The sequence below is a fragment of the Coturnix japonica genome, chromosome 17 (assembly GCF_054131305.1).
Source record: "Coturnix japonica strain WE chromosome 17, WE-NBRP24, whole genome shotgun sequence".
Taxonomy (NCBI): domain Eukaryota; kingdom Metazoa; phylum Chordata; class Aves; order Galliformes; family Phasianidae; genus Coturnix; species Coturnix japonica.
This window is the reverse complement of record NC_140679.1, coordinates 12,268,814-12,287,207: the sequence shown is the minus strand read 5'-3', so window position 1 is coordinate 12,287,207 and position 18,394 is coordinate 12,268,814. Positions and strand designations below refer to the sequence as shown.

At 44.6% G+C, this 18,394-nt stretch overlaps 1 protein-coding gene across 10 annotated transcripts in view; it reads right to left on the bottom strand.

Moving 5' to 3' along the window:
- Positions 1-18,394, bottom strand: part of HIVEP3 (HIVEP zinc finger 3) — a 201,018-nt gene that overhangs the window by 17,056 nt on the left and 165,568 nt on the right. For 9 of the 10 annotated variants that reach the window (XR_014935136.1, XM_085518036.1, XM_085518038.1 and 6 more), the window contains one exon: positions 650-825. The exons of the other annotated variant lie outside the window; for it this stretch is intronic. Coding sequence is in view for 8 of the 9 variants with exons in the window: in XM_085518036.1 (XP_085374162.1) it covers positions 650-825 (176 nt within the window). In the remaining variant the exon portion in view is untranslated. The remainder of the gene's footprint in view (positions 1-649; positions 826-18,394) is intronic. 10 annotated transcript variants of the gene reach the window in all.

Here is an 18,394-nt window from a genome sequence, read left to right as displayed (position 1 = left end):
GAGATATCAAAGGATTTGGGCCCTTTTGGCACTTTTGACAACCTTCCCCAAAGTCCATGGGAACAGACTTTCATTTTTTTTCACATGCTGTTTTGCATGTTCCTGACATGTTCTCCTTGCACAAGGTCTGAGGCAATGATGGAGGCTGCTTGTGAAGAACAGCTGGAAGCAGTGAGGCTGTGTGTCACTAATGACTAGATGACCTGGGACGGAGGTCTTTAGAGCAAAGGTCTGTTCATATGATGCAGAGAATGCTGAAGTTGCATGCAACTGCCAAGGATGAAAATGTGCAGCGCAAATACCAATCCTGAGAGCACGAGCGTACAAAGCCACCCAACGCCTGTCTCCAGGTGCTTGCCCAGGAGCTCGTCCTCATTCTGGGATGGTTTTGTTCACAAATCCCTGGCAGCAAAGTTTTGCTTCCAATTTTCTCCTTTAAGAAACACCAAGAGGATGGAGCAGACTCGGGATGTGCATCAGATTCAGGGCTGATCCCGTTGGGTAATTCCAGCCCATTTCAGACTCCCTCTTCCCCCTCCCTCTGCCTCATGGGGTTTTCCAGGCCTGGGAAGGCCTTCCCTTCCCCTTTACAAGCACCCCGTGAAGTCAATACACTGAGCAGAGTTGCTAAGAGCTGACTGTCTCTTACCTTTGGTTTTAAAAGCAAAGTTACAGTACTTGCAGACATATGGCCTGACGTCTGTGTGCGTGCGAATGTGTTTCTTCAGCATGCTGGGTTTCTTGCAGCGTATTCCACACTCCTCACATACATACTTCCCTCTTCCACGGCCTCGCACATACACATACTCTTCGTTTGATTTGTACCTATGAGCAACAGGTGTCATGATAAAGAAAAAAAAAAAAAAAAAGAATATTCCCACCTCAAAAGTAGTCACACAACTTTCCTAGGTTAATTTAACATGTTATTGACACCACCGGTCTCATTTACCATTTGCTAGCTCTGAGTAATTAGGCTAAATACAAAATATCTTTTGCCCAGAAGCCTTCTTCCTCTTCTGGAACATGTTTCTAATGTCTTAATGTCTTCCTCTGCACAGATGAATAGCACGAAGCCTGAGGTCAAGTCACAGGGTTACCCAAATGTCCTGATTTTCCCCATCCTCAAACACAAAGCACTCATAACACTCTGAATAATACATGTCGCAGTCCAACCCGGCGGCCTGAATCATCTCTCTCTCTCAGCTGTGCTGTGCTTTAAAACATGCACACTGTCAGTGTCCCCTGCAATGTACTGAGGAATACATCCCAGATAGATCTCTTGTGACACAGCCTTCTCATTCACTGGGACAGCAGCAAATGCCACTGGAAACAATTACAGTGCTGCACTACACCTGCCATAAGATAAGAGACCTGCACTACAGCTCCTGTTAAAATAAGAGGCACCCAGAATGGACACAATGCAAGAAAATGCCATTTAAGAAAATATATCATACTAACTCTAAATGACCACAGACTCGAGGCTCTTATCTTTGGCACAATATCATAGGTTGGATTTACCCAGGTCAGCCACCTTTCCTTCGCATTATAAATTCATTTATTTTCTGTCCATGCCTTTGCACGTAGGGAAGGCCACATGATATAGGTTTGAAAAACATTTGCAAGTGAGACCAATCATTTAGCCTCCTGCAGCTTAGCAAATGGAGTCTGTAATTTCCTTACATACAGCAAAAGGAGAACGTAACACAAAGCTAGCTCCGAAAGAGGCCAAATTGTTTTAAGTGTGGTGCTTCTTGCAACTGGCTTTTTTTTTCCATTCAATATGAAATATATCTGGTCTTCCAAAAGCCCTGAATATCCACACTTGGAAATAAGACCTTCCAGAGCATCCTAACAGGGGACCCAAAGACACAGCAATGTCAGCCACTCTGTAGCATTTGATAAACTCAATTCCAAACCAGAATGGAGAGAACACCACACCTGCTCTGGAGAGAAACTGAATAGGAACAGCAGCACAAAGTACAACGCATGCAACATATGGCCATCAGCTGAGATGGTGACAGCAGCATGATCCTCACAGGGTGCATCCAGGAAACTACACCGCAGTTACACACAGGTGTGGATTCAAAAGCAAGAAGGTCACACTGCATCAACCTTTTCATCTCCTACCCAGGAAGAAAGCACGTGCCATTGGCCTCACTTCATTTCATTCATTAGGAAGCATAGAGGTAACTTCTACTCCACCAAACAGACCTTATAGCAAGGTGGCTGGACAGAAGGGACTGAGCTGGTGTCTGAGGAGCACACACAACCTCCAGCCCCATCCAGCTCTCGCCATTCAACCTTACAGATACAAGGATACCAGTAATTAATGACCAAGAGTGGCCAACAGCCCTACTTCATTCAGGATACTTGTAATTAATAGCCAAGAGTGGCCAACTGCCCTCCTGCATTCCAGGTACCCACAATTAATGGCCAGGAGTGGCCAATGGCTCTACTTCATTCAGGGTACCTGTAATTAATGGCCAAGGGTGGCCTATGGTGCTCCTTAGTTCAGTCGCTGATTTAATAGGAAAGCAACAAAAGGGACCCAGGAATCCTGATCCTCCTGTTCCAACTCGTGCTTCAGGCTTCCTCCCTCCCCTTCTTTCTTTCTGTCATTGCTCTGGTAATCACATTGCCATTTAAAAAATGAAATTGCACCTTTATCAGCCTTGTACTTGCACTACCCTTAATTACACCCTCACATGGAAACCTCTAAGTAAGTCCTTTGTGTCCAGCAGTCCCTCTGTTGGCCTCATTAGAGCTATCAGGGCTGGCTTTCCCTGGATAAAAAGTGACACATGATTTAATCTGAAATTAGCCTTGCTGTTTATCTGACGCAGTGTGAGACTGAGCCATCCTTCAGTGCAGACGTTTTTCTACATCTCATGGAGCAAAGAAGCAGAGAAGGAAAGGTGATCCAAAGAAATACCAAACCAAATGAGGAGAAACAAGGCAGGTGAGACTGCCATAACACAGGGACTGCTGCAAACGCCATCTGTCTGCACTGGAGGTTGTAATATGTTTATGGAGATAATTGCTTCAATATGAAGCTGGTTTCTCTGCGGATCTCATAGACTCATATGATTTGCATCAGAACGACAAATCAATGACAGCTCGTTTCACGTGAAGATTTACCCTGGACAAGGGACCTTCCTGCTCCATTGCGTGTGCTGTAACCGGATTCCTCTGATATTCACAGTTGGAGTTTGTGTCAGCAAATCTGTGCTTCTCTTCTAGAGTGTTGTGGAATTCATAATCCCGCAGTTAGCAACTTAAACCTCCTATGGTGCCACGGCTCCAATCTAATGCTGAGATGATTTGAAACCCAGGAGGCTAACTGGTCATTACGAGCACGGAGACTAATTTGGAAACAGCCCTTTGAAACAGACACATGAAAGGATGAAAATTCCATTATTTCATGCATTCTTTTGAAAGCTTATTTGCTGTGCTCTGCCAGCAAATGCACATGTGTTGAGCTTCCTGCAACCACTACCGACACTACTCAGGGCAAAGGGGACTGCCACAGCCATGGCACTGCCTCCCATAGCAGAGACCAGGCGGCCCCAGCGACTGTCAGGAGTTTGGATAACACCAAACTACATCAAATTTTGCCTCAACTCATTCCCTTGAACGTAGCTGAAACCTAAAACCATCAAGCATTTATTCCTTTGCAAGTTTTAGGAGGTTTAGGTTTTACTATTTGCTGCTGCAAATATCTGGCTGTCCTTTTTTAGCCACAGACACTTCTTTTTCCTTTTTTATTTTGTTTTCCCTTCTTTTTTTCTCAGTGCTGTGAGCAACATCCAAAAGTTTTCATGTGGCTGAAAACCACACGACAAAGGTTGGAGAGCAGAGGGGGAAGGAAGTGTTGGTGGTTGGCAGGTTCTGGGGGGACCCATTGCTCCAGACACAGCTGGGATGAATCATTCCTGCTTCCTGCAGCCACCAGGAGCTCTCCTTGCCCTGGAAGGCCTTTGTCAATGTCATTTTGCCTCAGTGAAGCAAGCAACTGATGTTATTGGCCAGTCAGACTTAAGCAACCCGACTTTGCCAATATCCAACATTTTAAGCTCAGTGGTACAGAACACCCGCAGCTGATTTTGCAGTGAGCGAACAAGTATTTCCTCAGCCTGTTTGGATGTTTGTTCAACTCCCATGTTTGCTTTTCAGATCTCTGGTACACAGTAACAGGAATCAGATATCCGATCCTTTCCCGAGCTGCTGCAATTAGTTCTCAGTCAAGTGACCCGAGCAGCTCCAGTTGTTGCCTTTGGTGTTAGGCCTCTGCTTTTATTGATGGCCCATTTTATCTGTCATCAGGCTGCCCACTCATCTGGCTCAGCTAAATCCTTTGGAAGTCCCTGACTGTCTGCCCTGATATTAGCTGATCTAATTTATTTCTTATGCCACCTGCAAAATGTGACAGATTGCTGATAAATGCACAGCTATTATAATGTCACTAATTACCAGGACATTTATTGCCTTTATCACAACTCCCCACTGGACAGTCAGACCATTTCTCCCATGGTGATGCCAGCAATACCCTCTCTAAATCTCCACGTGCAGCACAAGTACTTATCCTTACCCACTGCATGCCCTATAGAGGGAGGTGGGAACCCTTCACAGGTGTGTCCTGAAGGCCAGACAGTTACTAGGAAATCTCTCTTAACTCAAGCCAAGTGACAGCAGAACAAACAGAAGTATTTCTTTACAAAATCCAGACTAGACAATGTCATTTCCAGGTTTCTAAAAGCATCATAGAAACCTTTTAGTACCCTGATGTACCAGACAGGAATATCACACCAAGACAAGAATTTCTGAAGAGCAATGCAGCTAGACAGGGTATGGATATGGGAGCATCTGGCACAGAAATCTCCTAGTAATTATCTTTTGCAACAGCCCTTGCCAATCCCCAGACTCTGTAATATATCTCATGACCGAGCAATGAATGCTGATACAAACACAGGGGACATTAACTCATCTTTGTAGATTTAATTTCAGTACATAAAGTGGGAACTTCTTCATAGAAACCACTGTGATCTCATTCTATGCACTAGGCTTTCTGAAATGCTGTATTCATGTCTCACCCATGATGAGGGTCTGGAGGAGCACAACTGTGTGTCATTTATCAGTAAATAGCTTTATGAAACAGTTGAAAGGCACCAAAGATGAATGCATTATTATCAGTCTGGATCTCCATTTGCCTTCACCAGGGCATTACTTGCCGTGGATTTCTGTTATTTAACATTTACCAGCACTGACTAATCCTGCTTAGAGAACAGAATAGGTTAAGTTAGATGAGCACCAAATATTGCTATTTCAATGTCAAGTCACATCAAAACAAGACCATACTTTTCCAAAGTATTTTAAAGTATTTTGCATTGTAAGACCATCAGTCCCACCAATATGCAGTGCCCCTAAAAGGGAAGGTGTTCCTTATGATCATCCATCTGTATGGGAAATAAATGATCAAAGAACCACCAGCTTTCCTGCATGGAAACCCCCAAGATTAGCTATCAGTGGTGCTTAGGGACATGGTGTAGTGGGCAATATATCAGGTGGATGGTTGGACTTGATGATCTTAGAGATCTTTTCCAACCTTAATGATTCTATCTATGATTCTATGATTGACTGAAGGACCAGCACATAATTCATGTGGATACAAGCATATGTCAAGCACAGGACAGCATGCTGCTCAGATGGAAGCTCCTTGGTGGGGCTACCAAGCAAAATGCCCATTAGCTCTTCAGCAATGCTGGTCATCAAGACCACAAAACATGAACAGATCCAAGGAGAAAGACAGATAATGTCTAAAGTGATGCACACTACTCGTTTCCTCTCTGCAGGAATCCAAGCGTAGATAGCGGGAGTAGGAATTCTATGGCATTGCAAAAGAAAATAAAGCAAAAATCACAAAGGGCAGCTCCAGCTAAAGTTACCCTGTCTGCTTTTTATAACATCCCTGGTGGGTCCTCACAGCTTGGATTTTACCTAGGGCAATTTTCCACATTTCTTTGAATGGGAAACAATAAAGTGGGTGTATGCCCACACTGTGCTCCCTGTGATCACGGCTCTGTCTGCACGACCTTGGTGGTGCAGGGCAGTGTGGGACACATCAGCTGCTTCAGAAGCAATGCAAGCACCATGGGTGGGCACTGTCCAAAGGCAGATCAATGATCCTCCAGCTTGCCTACAAAAATGAACACAGGCAGAACCCATATATCATGGAAAAAAGAAGCCACAGGAGCCTCTTCCTATAGCTCTGCACTGTGACATGGCAGCCAGAACACCAGGGCATGGGGAGGTCAGTGCAGGAACATCGAGTCAAAGGAAATCCCTCCACAACTGACCACATCTGGAACTCTGTGTCCAGGTTTTTGTGTTTCATAATTGGAATGACAAAAGCAAACCAGAAGGAAAAAGAAAGATGAGAGGGAAATAACCTCCCTGCTGATGTAAAGATGAATTTGGGAGGAAAACATGCAAAAAGTGAATGGTTCAAACAACATATAAAACTGTAGCTAAATGAAAAGGGTAGGGACATGCTAATCACCTGGAGAGATGTGTACAATGGCCTGGATGGGGAAAAATTGCTTTACTATGGATGGTTATCCTAGAATCACAGGAGGGCTGGGATGGGAAGGGACCACAAGGATCACCATGCTCTAACCCCCTTGCAGCAGGCAGAGCTGCCAACCACTTGGTCAAGCACTAGATCAAATTGCCCAGGGTTCCACCAACCAGGCCTTGAGCACCTCCAGGGATGGGGCATCCTCATCTTTCAGGACCCCCAGGTCATTCTCAACAGGGCTGCTCTCAAGGAATTCTCCCAGTCTGTATAGATATCTGGGATTATCCCAACCCACGTGCAAAACATTGCCCTTTGCTTTCTTGAACCTTATTAGGTTCACATGGGCCCATCTTTCCAGTTCATCAAGGTCCCAAAGAATCCCATGAATCCATGAGTGAAAACATAAAATAGAAAATTTAGGCTAAATCTGAAAAAAAGATGGGCAGCATTTTCAGGTACATTTACTCTGCACAGCAGTATGGCACAGATTTAAGCGGTGTGCTCAGGCTTTGCAGCACCTCTCACTGGGTACAGCTCCTTGCTGCAAATCCACTGGAGGAGCTGACACACATTTTGACACCTCTGTAACACACACAGTGGTCTCCAAGGGCCGACAATCAACCAGAGTGAAAGCAACACAGAAAACATGCATGAACAACCCAAATCCACACAAGGAGCTTTTACTAGCATAAAAACACTGAACACAGAATGCCTTTTAAAGGCATTTCTCCATCAGCAAAAGCAAATCCTTCAGCCAGCAGAGCCTAATTTGACTGAGAAGGAACAGGAGGATTCGTGCTCTTGTGAGCTGGTTTGTACCAGGATGGCAGCTCCACCACCCCAACCTGGAACAGCTCTTTGGGAAGTGTGGGTACACCTAACACCATGGGATCTCCTCCAGTTCAATTCATTCAGCACAGAGAGAGCCCAACACCAGCCAGTGTTGTACATGGATGTAGAACTGCAAAAACACTGCTGAGTGTTATTACTCCTCTGAGTGTTATGCTTGAGTGAAAGCTTGATTTAATTTTGGGTTCTGGCATCAGACCTTTTCTACTCTATTAGAAGTAAAATTACAGTTATACTCATTACGGTTCTATCTGCTGTTATACAGCTTCATCCTCTCTACACTCTAATCACTTAATTGTCATTCCAAGCTGCTCTAAAAATCCAACTATTTCAGGGGGAGGGGGAAGAAAAAAATCAATGTAAATAATACTGCACTGCTTTACACAAGCTGACAACCTGGCCTTTCATTACTGAAATGCATTTAGAAACGAAACCAGACTGAAAAATGAAAGTGCCCTTACAGCAAGGTGAAAGTATTCACTGCATGGCGTGTGCATCATCCATGCAAAGTGGCCATTTTAGGCACCCAGCATGGAGAAATATGGAATAGCACTGATTGTGTGCATGGGATAATCTGTTCCTTCTGTGCATCCTTTCCATTAAGTCCAATTAAACCCATTAAGAGCAGAGGTAGTGAAACAACTTCCATAGTTTCTCACTTCTTATTTAGTGATTGGGTCATGTGTGGATCATCTTCAGAACACTCCATGCAGAAGTCAGACACCTACATATGGAACCTGAGCAACTCATCCCAACCCATAGAGAAACATGAAAGAAAGAGACTAGAAAAAAAGTAGCAATTAGTTTTGTGACTACAAGGATATGACGTCAGCATTACAAAACAACACATCCACCTTCTGCTTCTATGTGCCCATCTCTAACATATTTCCCTACACATCCTTCTAAGACATAACGCTGCATGATGGCAATGCTGAAGTGTTGTCTCAACACAGCCAGGCAGGTTGGGGTGAGGTACACGCACAGTGTTCCAGCACCACTTTTCCTTACTGAAGATTGAATCCAAATAGAGAAAACATCAGGATCAAAACAATAAAAAAAATGCCAACAACTCATACAGCCCACTCATAAAGTATTCATAGAGAAAATCCAGCCTGGAAGTCCCCGTAGATAACCTCTCCCATTTCCATCTTTTCCTTCTTCACCCCCATCAGAATCAATCAAACAGTGTCCAGCTAATCTGACATTAACCACTCTAAATACTGACACAGATACTCCTTGTTCCCAAAGCAGCTCTTTCTGCCACTATTTTCCTAAGAGCTATGAGTGATTCTCAGTGCCATGGCTCTTTTAATTACAGTCTGCCTCCTCGTCCTTCTGTCGCTTTCCATGTCAAGGAGGAAGGACTGTGTTTCATGGCCTTGCTCCAGGAATTCATTTCTCAGCACCAATTCAGTCCCTGCGGTACCCATATTTTTCTTTAAGCCTGTGATGCTCTGTACCACTTAACAGTCCTAAGCAGATCATTAAATCCTTGAAGAATTCTATTGGAGTAAATTATAACTCACAGATTATTTAAAACTGTACTGACTACGTTGAAAGGATGCATCCAACATAAGCATAATGTAGTAACACATTCCTCCCACTACTCTTCTTGAATAGTCATTGGATCCTAAGAGAGGGTGTCTATTTTGAAGCTGCCACCAAACTCTAGAGCTTATCTCAACACATTTGCAAACACTCAAAGAATTCTTTGTTAGAATTTGGCTTCTGAGGTGAACAAATATTAATGCATTTTGATGGTGTAATTGCACCTCAAATAGAGCTGTTCCATCTACAGTCACCAGAATTAAGAGTAGGTAAGCAGGAAAAGAAAATGCCATCTACTGCTTTTATAATGAATCTATAGCATAGTAGCCACCGGTAACATAGAGAATATATTTTATGCTCAGCCTGAACGCTAATTGCTTTTGTGGTATGATGTATAAAGATAATACCTAACAAGGTTGGTTCCTTCTCCATCAAGAAATAAAGAAACAGGGGGAAAAAATAAAGAAAGAGAGAAAAAAATAAAAGCCACATGGCATGTTTGTAGACTAAAACACCACTGTGTTAAAATAGCCAGATTTCTGCACATTATGAAAAACAGTAATTAAGACAAACACCACACAAGGGAAATTTAGCTGCATTGTTCTGCTGTGGCTGTGGAGCAAGGCGCTGTGAGCTGGGATCCCCTGTGCCTCATTCCTTGGGTGATTATTTGCTCCTCCGCATTGGGAGCAGGACAGGGCGGGCAGTGCTGAAGATCTCAATGGGGCATTAGAAAACCACGCTTCACTAAGTGGGACAAGAGAAAGCTGAGACCCAGATCAACATCCACGGTTAATTCAGCTTATGTTATATCCTAGAAATAACCTGCTTGCAACATCACTGGAGAGCAGCAAACTGCAACATGAGCAGACTGAAGAAATGGCAAAGATTGCAGTAATAACAAGAAATACTCAGAAGTTTTAAGAACTGATCAAACTTATCCATCAATACCTGCCACTATTTTCAATCCATCTTTATACAGCAAGTGAAAAATGCTTGGCCATAAATACTTCATGCAAGGTCAGGCTGGATGGGGCTCTGAGCTCCTGATGGAGCTGTAGGTGTCTATCCCTATTCATGGCAGGGATTTGGACCAGTTGCCTTTCAAGGGTCCCTTCCAACACAAACCCTCCTATGATTCCACAAGTCTATGAAATTAGTGCATACTCCTTACATGTTTGCCTAATTAACCACAAGTCTTAAGCATCTGACTGCAATTCAGACGATGAGCTTTTAGGTCTCATTCTTTATGTTGACAAGCTTTGGAAGAGATGCAATTGATTACATTTCAAAATCTTTATTATTATTATTATTATTATTATTTATTAATAGCAATAACTGCATCTCATTATGAACATTTCTAATCACTAAGATAAATAATTAAGAGCCTTTTGAATTAGAGCAGGTGACAAATGAACTGCAGTCAGAGCTACAGAATGTGGTTATTTTAATAGTATTGGCAATTTGGAGACAATTCCATTGGCCGAGTCCTATTCACTGCCTTGGTGCTGATGGCAATAGATGTCCTGCTCTACAGAATCTTCATGTTCACTTATTGTATGGCCAGGCCACCTACTAAAATTCCCCGAGTATCCCAAATGAGAGAAAGGAAACTTCCAGTCATCCTTATTTCAATCAAACTTCTAAGGTGTTTCATGAGACAAAAAAAAGAGGGTATGGTCTGGTACAACTGATTGACTCAAGCAGATTTGAGAAGCCACTTGCAAGCAGAAGTTACTCCTTTCCTCACAGGAAGGCTGCAATGTGATATAGGGATCATTGCTTACTTCCACTTTCCCTTTAGTATCAATCAGCCAACTTTGGTAATGTTCATCATGTTATAGGTAAAATATGCAGAGACCAAAAACAAAACCACAAAGGAGGGCTGACCTCACCATACAAGCTAGCAACAAAGATGGCTCAGAAGAAATCTATTCCCTGATGGACATCTGCTTCATCATAGTTGTTTTCCTCTTCTTGTCTCAGGGGACTTCAGTACATCTTCCTTACATCTAAGCTTATTTTCCGAAGAGCTTTTGAAGCAAGGATGCCATTACAGTGACTTCCCACATCTTTTTCCCATTGCTCAATCAGTGACAGATTTTGGGAGCATCAACAGGAGAAGTCCTTACAAACAACAGGGATGGTGAAGGAAAACAAAACTTCCCCTCAATTTCCTCTGCCTCCACCCTCTGAGTGTGACACATGGGATAAATTCTCCCGGAGAAACTCAGTCTCCTCCACTTTGTATAAAGAGGCTTCAGAGCTCAGCTCCCCACGTAGGTGTATGGAGATCTGGGAGATCTAGGAGGAGGGTGCTGTGCAGGAGCTGTTTTTATCCCCGTCCTTTTGTTACTTAGCAATAGAAACCCAAACACTGATCCTCCAAGTGCAGAAGGCTTCCAGCAGCTCCGGCAAGCTCCCTGCGGGGAGTATTGAGTTTCATTCACTTCTTCACCAGTGACATGAATACCCATCCATAAACTGTTGGCACAATAAAATCTGAATGTCTGAGACTGGCTGCCATTAACAATAATGCAAACCTCATCCAAGTGTCGGCCTGGTTATACTTTGAAATAACAGGAAGTGCCTTGATTTCAAAGAATCTTGGAAGCGAACCCGATATGCTGCACATTATGGAATAACTTCTTCAGGACAAATGTTTGGTTTCCAAATGTCTTCACAAGAAAGCCCAGACAACCCCTCTGCCAACCCCATGTGAAGCTCCAGCAGGAGCCAGGGAACAGGATGGAAACAGCAGGGTGTTTTTCCAGGAGAAATGGTCCTCTCATGTCAAAGAGCGATGGATGAGACTGATGGAGACAGGGCAATGGATAGGACTGGAACCATGGGAGTGGTGGAACATACCTGTTCCACCAAGCCTGGCATTTCCTGGAGCGAGGTCCAACTCCCCAGTGAAAGTTCTTAATAAGTAGTAAAAATAAATAATAACAATAGGCTAGATTTATTTCTATAGCATAGAAGCCAAAGAGCCTCTGGTTATAATGAAGCATAGTAAATAAAAGCAAGTCCAGCTGCCTGGTCCCTTCTTTCCCAAAGGCAACAAAACAGAACACAAACACGTAGTAAAGACAATCTGAGAGCCACAGTAACCCCATAACAAAAGCACTCAGTCAGTATCACGTTCCGGTCAGTTCTTGCCCTCATCACCTCTGGGTATTGATGGTTGATGAATTTCCGCTCTCCTCCCAATACAACTACAACTAACAAAATACCCAAAGCCACTTGGGTTATTATGATATCTCAACATCATGTAGGATTGAATGGATTGGGCTTAGGTTATCACCTACAAGCAGATCATTGTGTCGGCCCTCGTTCCGCTCCGCAACACCTAGGAGTTGTAATTATTAATGAAATTCTATAGGAGATAGAGAAACTCTTTGAGGAAACATGAGCCTCAGACTCGTCCCAAGCCTTTACCCATCCTTCAAGTTAGATCCAAGACAAAACAATTTGAAAGAAATGATTTAATTATTCCTCATTTCCTTTGCTTCCTGTCTCCTGTCAAGGCCAAGCAAGGAAATGAGGACTAGTCCCAAAGAGACCTGAGATACCATCAGTCCAACTGGACAGCAGAAACTCCAGGAACTGCATTAGAAAGTTTTATCCGATGACTGTTCAGTCCAATTCTAGAGCTGTAAGAGGTTCCAGATGAGTTGGAGCAAAGCATCTTGGCTCTTGGGCACTCATCTACATTAGCAGGAGCAGAGTTTAAGCCCTTCTTGATTCTGATGATAATGAGGAGGGAGGACCTGTGCTGAGAAACACCTGGCAAGGGGCAGTGAGTCATCATTCCATTGAATCCATGAAAATCCAGGTACACACTGGCGGAAAATGCTTTTTTAGTGTTTCTGCAGCCAAAATTTGGGCCCAACCCAACCTGTCCTCAATGCTGGCAGCTGGGTCAGGTGGAGGTTTTGTTTGGAGGGCAGAAGCTGGGTCCAGAGCAGCGCAAATCATTCACCAAGCAGTTGAATTCCTACCAGCTGGGCAGTGATTGCTATTCTCACATCTGCACATCGCTGGAAATCCCTGAGGACCATCCTCTATGTGATCTGCAGTGGCCTGCAGCTCTCCAGGAGCTCTCACCACAGCTGGGGAGTTCTGAAAGTTCCCCCTCCCATCCCACTGCTCCTCCCCAGGGCACATTCTGAGTCAGAAACTGAGCTCAGCAGTTTCACAACGTTGTGATTTTCTCCTTCTCTCACTATCCCTGCAAAAAAACCAACAAACCCAATGCAGCCCAGAGAGAAGGAGCTGGATCCTGTTCTCTCTTGCACATAATCAGCACAACAATTTAGGCAGCTCCACTCGCCTTTGCAAAGCAATTGAAGGAAACAGGGCAGTGCAGGGGTAACCAGGGGCAGAGCCTGCGTTACCCATGATGATGTGTGAGGAGGTGAGCAGAGCCAAAGTTGTGCTTGCAGGACCTACAGCTCAAAACCCTCATCTTTTAGCCTGGAATCAAAAAACACATTAGATACCACAATTACTGAGGAAAAAATCTGGAAAACCCATAATGCTTTTTTTTTCTTTTTTTTTTCTCCTCCAGTCATTTTTCAGCAACTGAACTTAAAACAAGAAATAAAAATCCTTCTCTCTCAGGCATCTGCTGTTAGCCAGCGTGTTTTATGACTGCTGTACAGAACGTTTTGGTGTATAATGATTATAATAATCAGAAGAAAAAACATGATTGTGCCAAGAGGACACTCTTCTGTAGCTTAATGCGGGCGCACCCTAGGTGATTTCTTCTACAAGTCCCTAAACATTCGTCAGCCTCACAGTCCCAAAGCAGCCTCCTTTCTTAGGAACCACTTCTACAGATGCAGCTCTATAGCTGTAGATAACAGTGCTGTTCTCACGGGACAGCGCTCAGTGCAAACGGTTCTCCCTTGGGAAGCTCCTGCTCCTCCAGGATGCAGAAATTCCTGCGAGGACCGCGGGACCACGAAGCTCCAGCTGTTCCCAGCCGTCCTGCCACGCTCGTGGGTGAGATCAGAGACTCAACAGCAATGCAGCTGGGAAAGAAGGAAGGCAGGGATGCGGTCCCTCCATCCGCAGCACAGAGACGCCATCGGTAGCATAGAGGAGGTGGGGTGGGAGGAAGGAGGAGAGAAGTTCCCAGGTCACTGATGGAAAACGTGACGGGTCCGGTCACCTCCCCTGTGGGTTGAGAGGGGCTGTGAAATGAGTTCTTCTTGGAAAGGTTCCCATGGAAGTCTCGCAGAAGGAGAACGTGCCAATGGTCGTGTGTGCTAATGGTGGAAGATCGTAAGATTTGGGGAAGGAGGAGCATGTTTAACCAGGATTAAAAAACTTTTAAAAGAGCCTGAGAGCACCGTTGCCTGCTGATGACCTTCGGGGACTTTCACTTGGAGCATATCCAGGCTGAAGCAGGAGCAACTGAAAGCAGCTCAAAAAAGGAGCTGAGCTCTTGCTTGTATTTCTGCACCACGGGCTGGCTGCTCTCATTAGGTCTCCTAACGAGCTTCCTGCAGCCAAGCCAGACCCCTTCTGCACAGCACCTTGCACACATGAAGGAGTAATATTTTTCAAAGACAGATCCTTATTATTTATCTTAACATAGTGCCTACAGGTCTACCGTGCAGACAGTGAACAGAGTGAAAAGCTAATTTACCAAGATCGTGCCCCAAGGACATACAAAGAGATAGCAGATGGACAGTGGTGGATATCATGGGAAAACAACAGGAGGATGTAGGTCAGTGTGATGTGCTGGAACACACAGCCTTATAATGTTGCCATCATTTCTACAGACAGACATCTCAGAGCAGAGGTGAGTTGAAGGAGGAGGAAGATCAGCAGATGTTTTCATAGAGCTCTTTCCAGCTGGGAAGAAAGGTTGTAGTAATAATACATGGGGAGTGGAGAGTGTTATCACTGCTCAGAGCAGGAAGGGATATTTTGTCATAAAAGAAATGGATGCAAAGAGAGCTCTATGTAGACACAGCACAAGGAAATTACTTTTTCTTTCCAATTTTCCAAAACAGAGACAGACCCAGACCAATACTGCAAGCACGCAGATCAGGAGTGCAGAGGAGCTGGATGAGCAGCTGTTGAATTTTACTTCTGTATATGGGCAAGAAAGGTTGCACTTCAGAGCCATTCTGCGAGAAGAGCTGACAAAATGCAAAGAGTAAGGAAAAGCCCTACACAGACTGAGCTCCCCCAGAAAATAGCAGGAATGGTGTTGACTGCAATCATGGAATGGCACTCAGGATGGACGACTTGCAGCACAGTGTGGTTTCTTCCAACAGTATGAGAACTCAGGGAATGGGAAGAGACCTCCATTATCTCCTTTAAGAGGAGTTCCCACCTGGAAGGGATCTGGACACGATCAGCAGTGAGGGCGAATGGCAGATAAGATCCAGTCTGCTCATAAAGTGCTATATCCAGAGAGCTAAGACCATTCTTCACATACCTCAGGAAATCCCTCTCAGCACCACCATTTCAGGATATTTTCCTTTCAAAAAAAAAAAAAAAAAGTAAAAAAAAAAAACAACACATAAATTATTGCCTAGAACTTCTTCTCTCTCTGTTTTGCATGTCTGCGTGTCAAAAGTGCCAGTATATCACGCTCACTTCTGCTGAGACCAAAATGCATTCCTGTTTCTCTCCAGGAAGTCACAGCAACAACCGTTTGTGTTTTTCCTTCTGCAGCTGTGGCACTTTTCCCAAGGACACACAGAGGCTCCCCGGGGGTCTCTCACCCCCACGTCTTCACATGGGGCGGGTGGGATTGCTTCCAGCTGGGACTATAGGAAGACGTGCTGCTGTCTGAATCTAAGGCGACACCAAAGCCCGCAAGAATCCGAGGCGACTCCTCTACGAAACCACTTGCCTTCCCCTTTCATGGATAAACACGGCGTGGCAGGAAGCTGCCTGCAGCCACCAGCCCCCGTGGGATCGCCATCCAGCCGGGACTTCCCTGCACAGGGCCAGCTGCGGAGGAGTGTAGAGCCGTCCCATTCCAGGCAGGGTTCGCGAACCCGCTGCTCCAGATGTGACCTCGGTGATGCTGGTGACACTTTGGAAGGGATGGCAGGAAGGCTGTGGGGACTGTGCAAAAATAACCGGCTGCTGTTACTGCTGACACGGCCTCTGCTCTCCAGAGGAGGACAGCAAAGGCCCCTTCCGAAGCGGGGGCAGAGCTAGGAGCTATTTTAAATCACTGCTCTTCACTGCAAGACATAAAACCTCCGTCAGCTTTAGCAGAGAGGTTCGTGTGTGTTTTATGCCGAGGTGCCTCAGAGATTTACACACTGCAAAGCAGAGATGCACCAGGGACCGGCGGTGCGGTATCAGAAATCGCTGCGGCTTTCTCTGCTAAAGAAGTCAAGCTGCAAAACTAAATGTTCACAGACCTACTGCTCAAGCACAGGGCAGGACTGGCGGCTCCCAGGGCTCCTCTATTTCCGCAGGCTGCTGCCTCCTGCAAGTACCCTTCACCACGTATTAGCACTTTCTTAATTTACCATCAGCTTCAACAAGTGGGAAGGGGCAGCAGGGCCACAGTTTTCACTCTTGGTTGCTGTGAGTTTATTAAGCCCATTTGGTGACATCTACGTGACGATCCAATTTGCAATGGCACAAATAACCACAGTTAGGGCAACTGTGATCAGCCCTGCCAATTGCTCAGCACCTCTGAAGATTAAGCAGTGTGCTCAGCTTTCAGCTCAATAAATTGAGCTCTAGATGCAACATATGAAGAGCTGAATTCCTAATAAATTACTGTTATAAATAATACTCTGTGGTAAAACCAGCACACTTCCACTCTAAAACTTCAGCTTGGTAGTCTGGGTAAATAAACTAATTAGCCTTTTTTTGTACTGATGTCCTATATTCCCAAATACACAGATGTCACTATGGTTCTAACCACATAGAGCCTTTTGAGGGGCAAAAAAGGGAAAATATCCACAAACCAAGGGCAAACCAAAGCCAAGTGAAAAAGAAATCACCTCTCCCATTCTACACCACCACGCCAAACATCCTTCATCTTTTTGAGCTGTGAAAAGTTGATCAATCCTTACCCTAAACTCCTGATGTCCCATTTTAACATAGCTGCAACACAAGGACTTTGTGCCATACAATGTCTCCCCCCACTACCCACCCAAACACCTGCAGCCTGCAGGTCCCTGGTCCCACCACAGCCCTCCTGCCATCAAGAGGGGTTTATTTTCTGTATCAAAGGGTTTTGCTCCATTCATATTTGGGATAGGTTCCCATCTGATCAAAAATCAGGCTGCTCTGGCACACTTAGCCAAATGCTTTGCAGAGAACCTGATGTTTGACAGCACTCTTTGGTCTTGAAAGGGGACTGAAATGCAGAGAGCTGAATCTCAGTTCTGCAAGTAAATGGTTTGTTTGAATAAGAATAGCAAGATATAAACATGAAAAACCACTGGTATAAGGGTTGGTCTGAAACATCTGTGAGAAACACTTGCTATTTGAAAACACCACTACTATGCATAGGCCTACCAAGTGATACCCAAACCAGCTCAGTTGTGCCCAGGCTCTCCAAGAAACCACAGCACCCAACAAATAGGAAGGTCTATAACAACTTGATGGTGATGGATTGACAGTTGGTCTTGATGACCTTAAAGGTCTTTTCCAACCTTCATGATTCTATGAAATTAGTTTCTCACACCTTATGACCCCCCTCATTTGTGACATACCACGTACAGAATGTACACAAGGGCCCAAGCAATCAAAAACACTTGAACCTCTAGGAAGCCCAACCACCATGCAGAACTCTCAGGTGAACATCATCAGAAGAACTAAGCAAGATCTTGCTTGTTACCCCACCCATCTCCAGTTTCCAATCTAACTAAAGCTTACTATCCTTCAGTCTTATTTCTAGACTAGAATAAACAGCAAAACAGAGCAGGAAAAATCTCCTTAGGTCACACGAGTCTACTCACAAAGAAGCACAGTTACAGTCAGTCTGGATTCACATTTTTCTATACATATGCTAGGATTTCTCACATGTTTTTAAAGGGTGACAGCCCATCCTTTCTCATTCATTTATTTTGCATAAATGCCTGAGCAGAAGCAGGTCCTTCAGGTCAGGGAAATGACTTTAAGCACTTGCAGTTTGCAATCACAGCTTTTTTCTTCTCCTCCATCCTGGACAACTTGAGCTAAGCTGACAGCTGCCTTACAGCACTTTATGACCCAGAGATCATTGGGCTTAGACAAGCTCCAGGTTTCAGATGCATGTGCCTATGTCCACAGTGAGCCCCTCCTCAAAAACAAGCTAAAACTGAAAACCAAGCATAACTTTTAAATAGCAGGAAACAGGCTGAGAAGATGCAATATCATTTAGGCACATTTTACTGTCAGGCCTCTACCATTCCTCCTCCATCATGCAGAACAGTCCCAAGA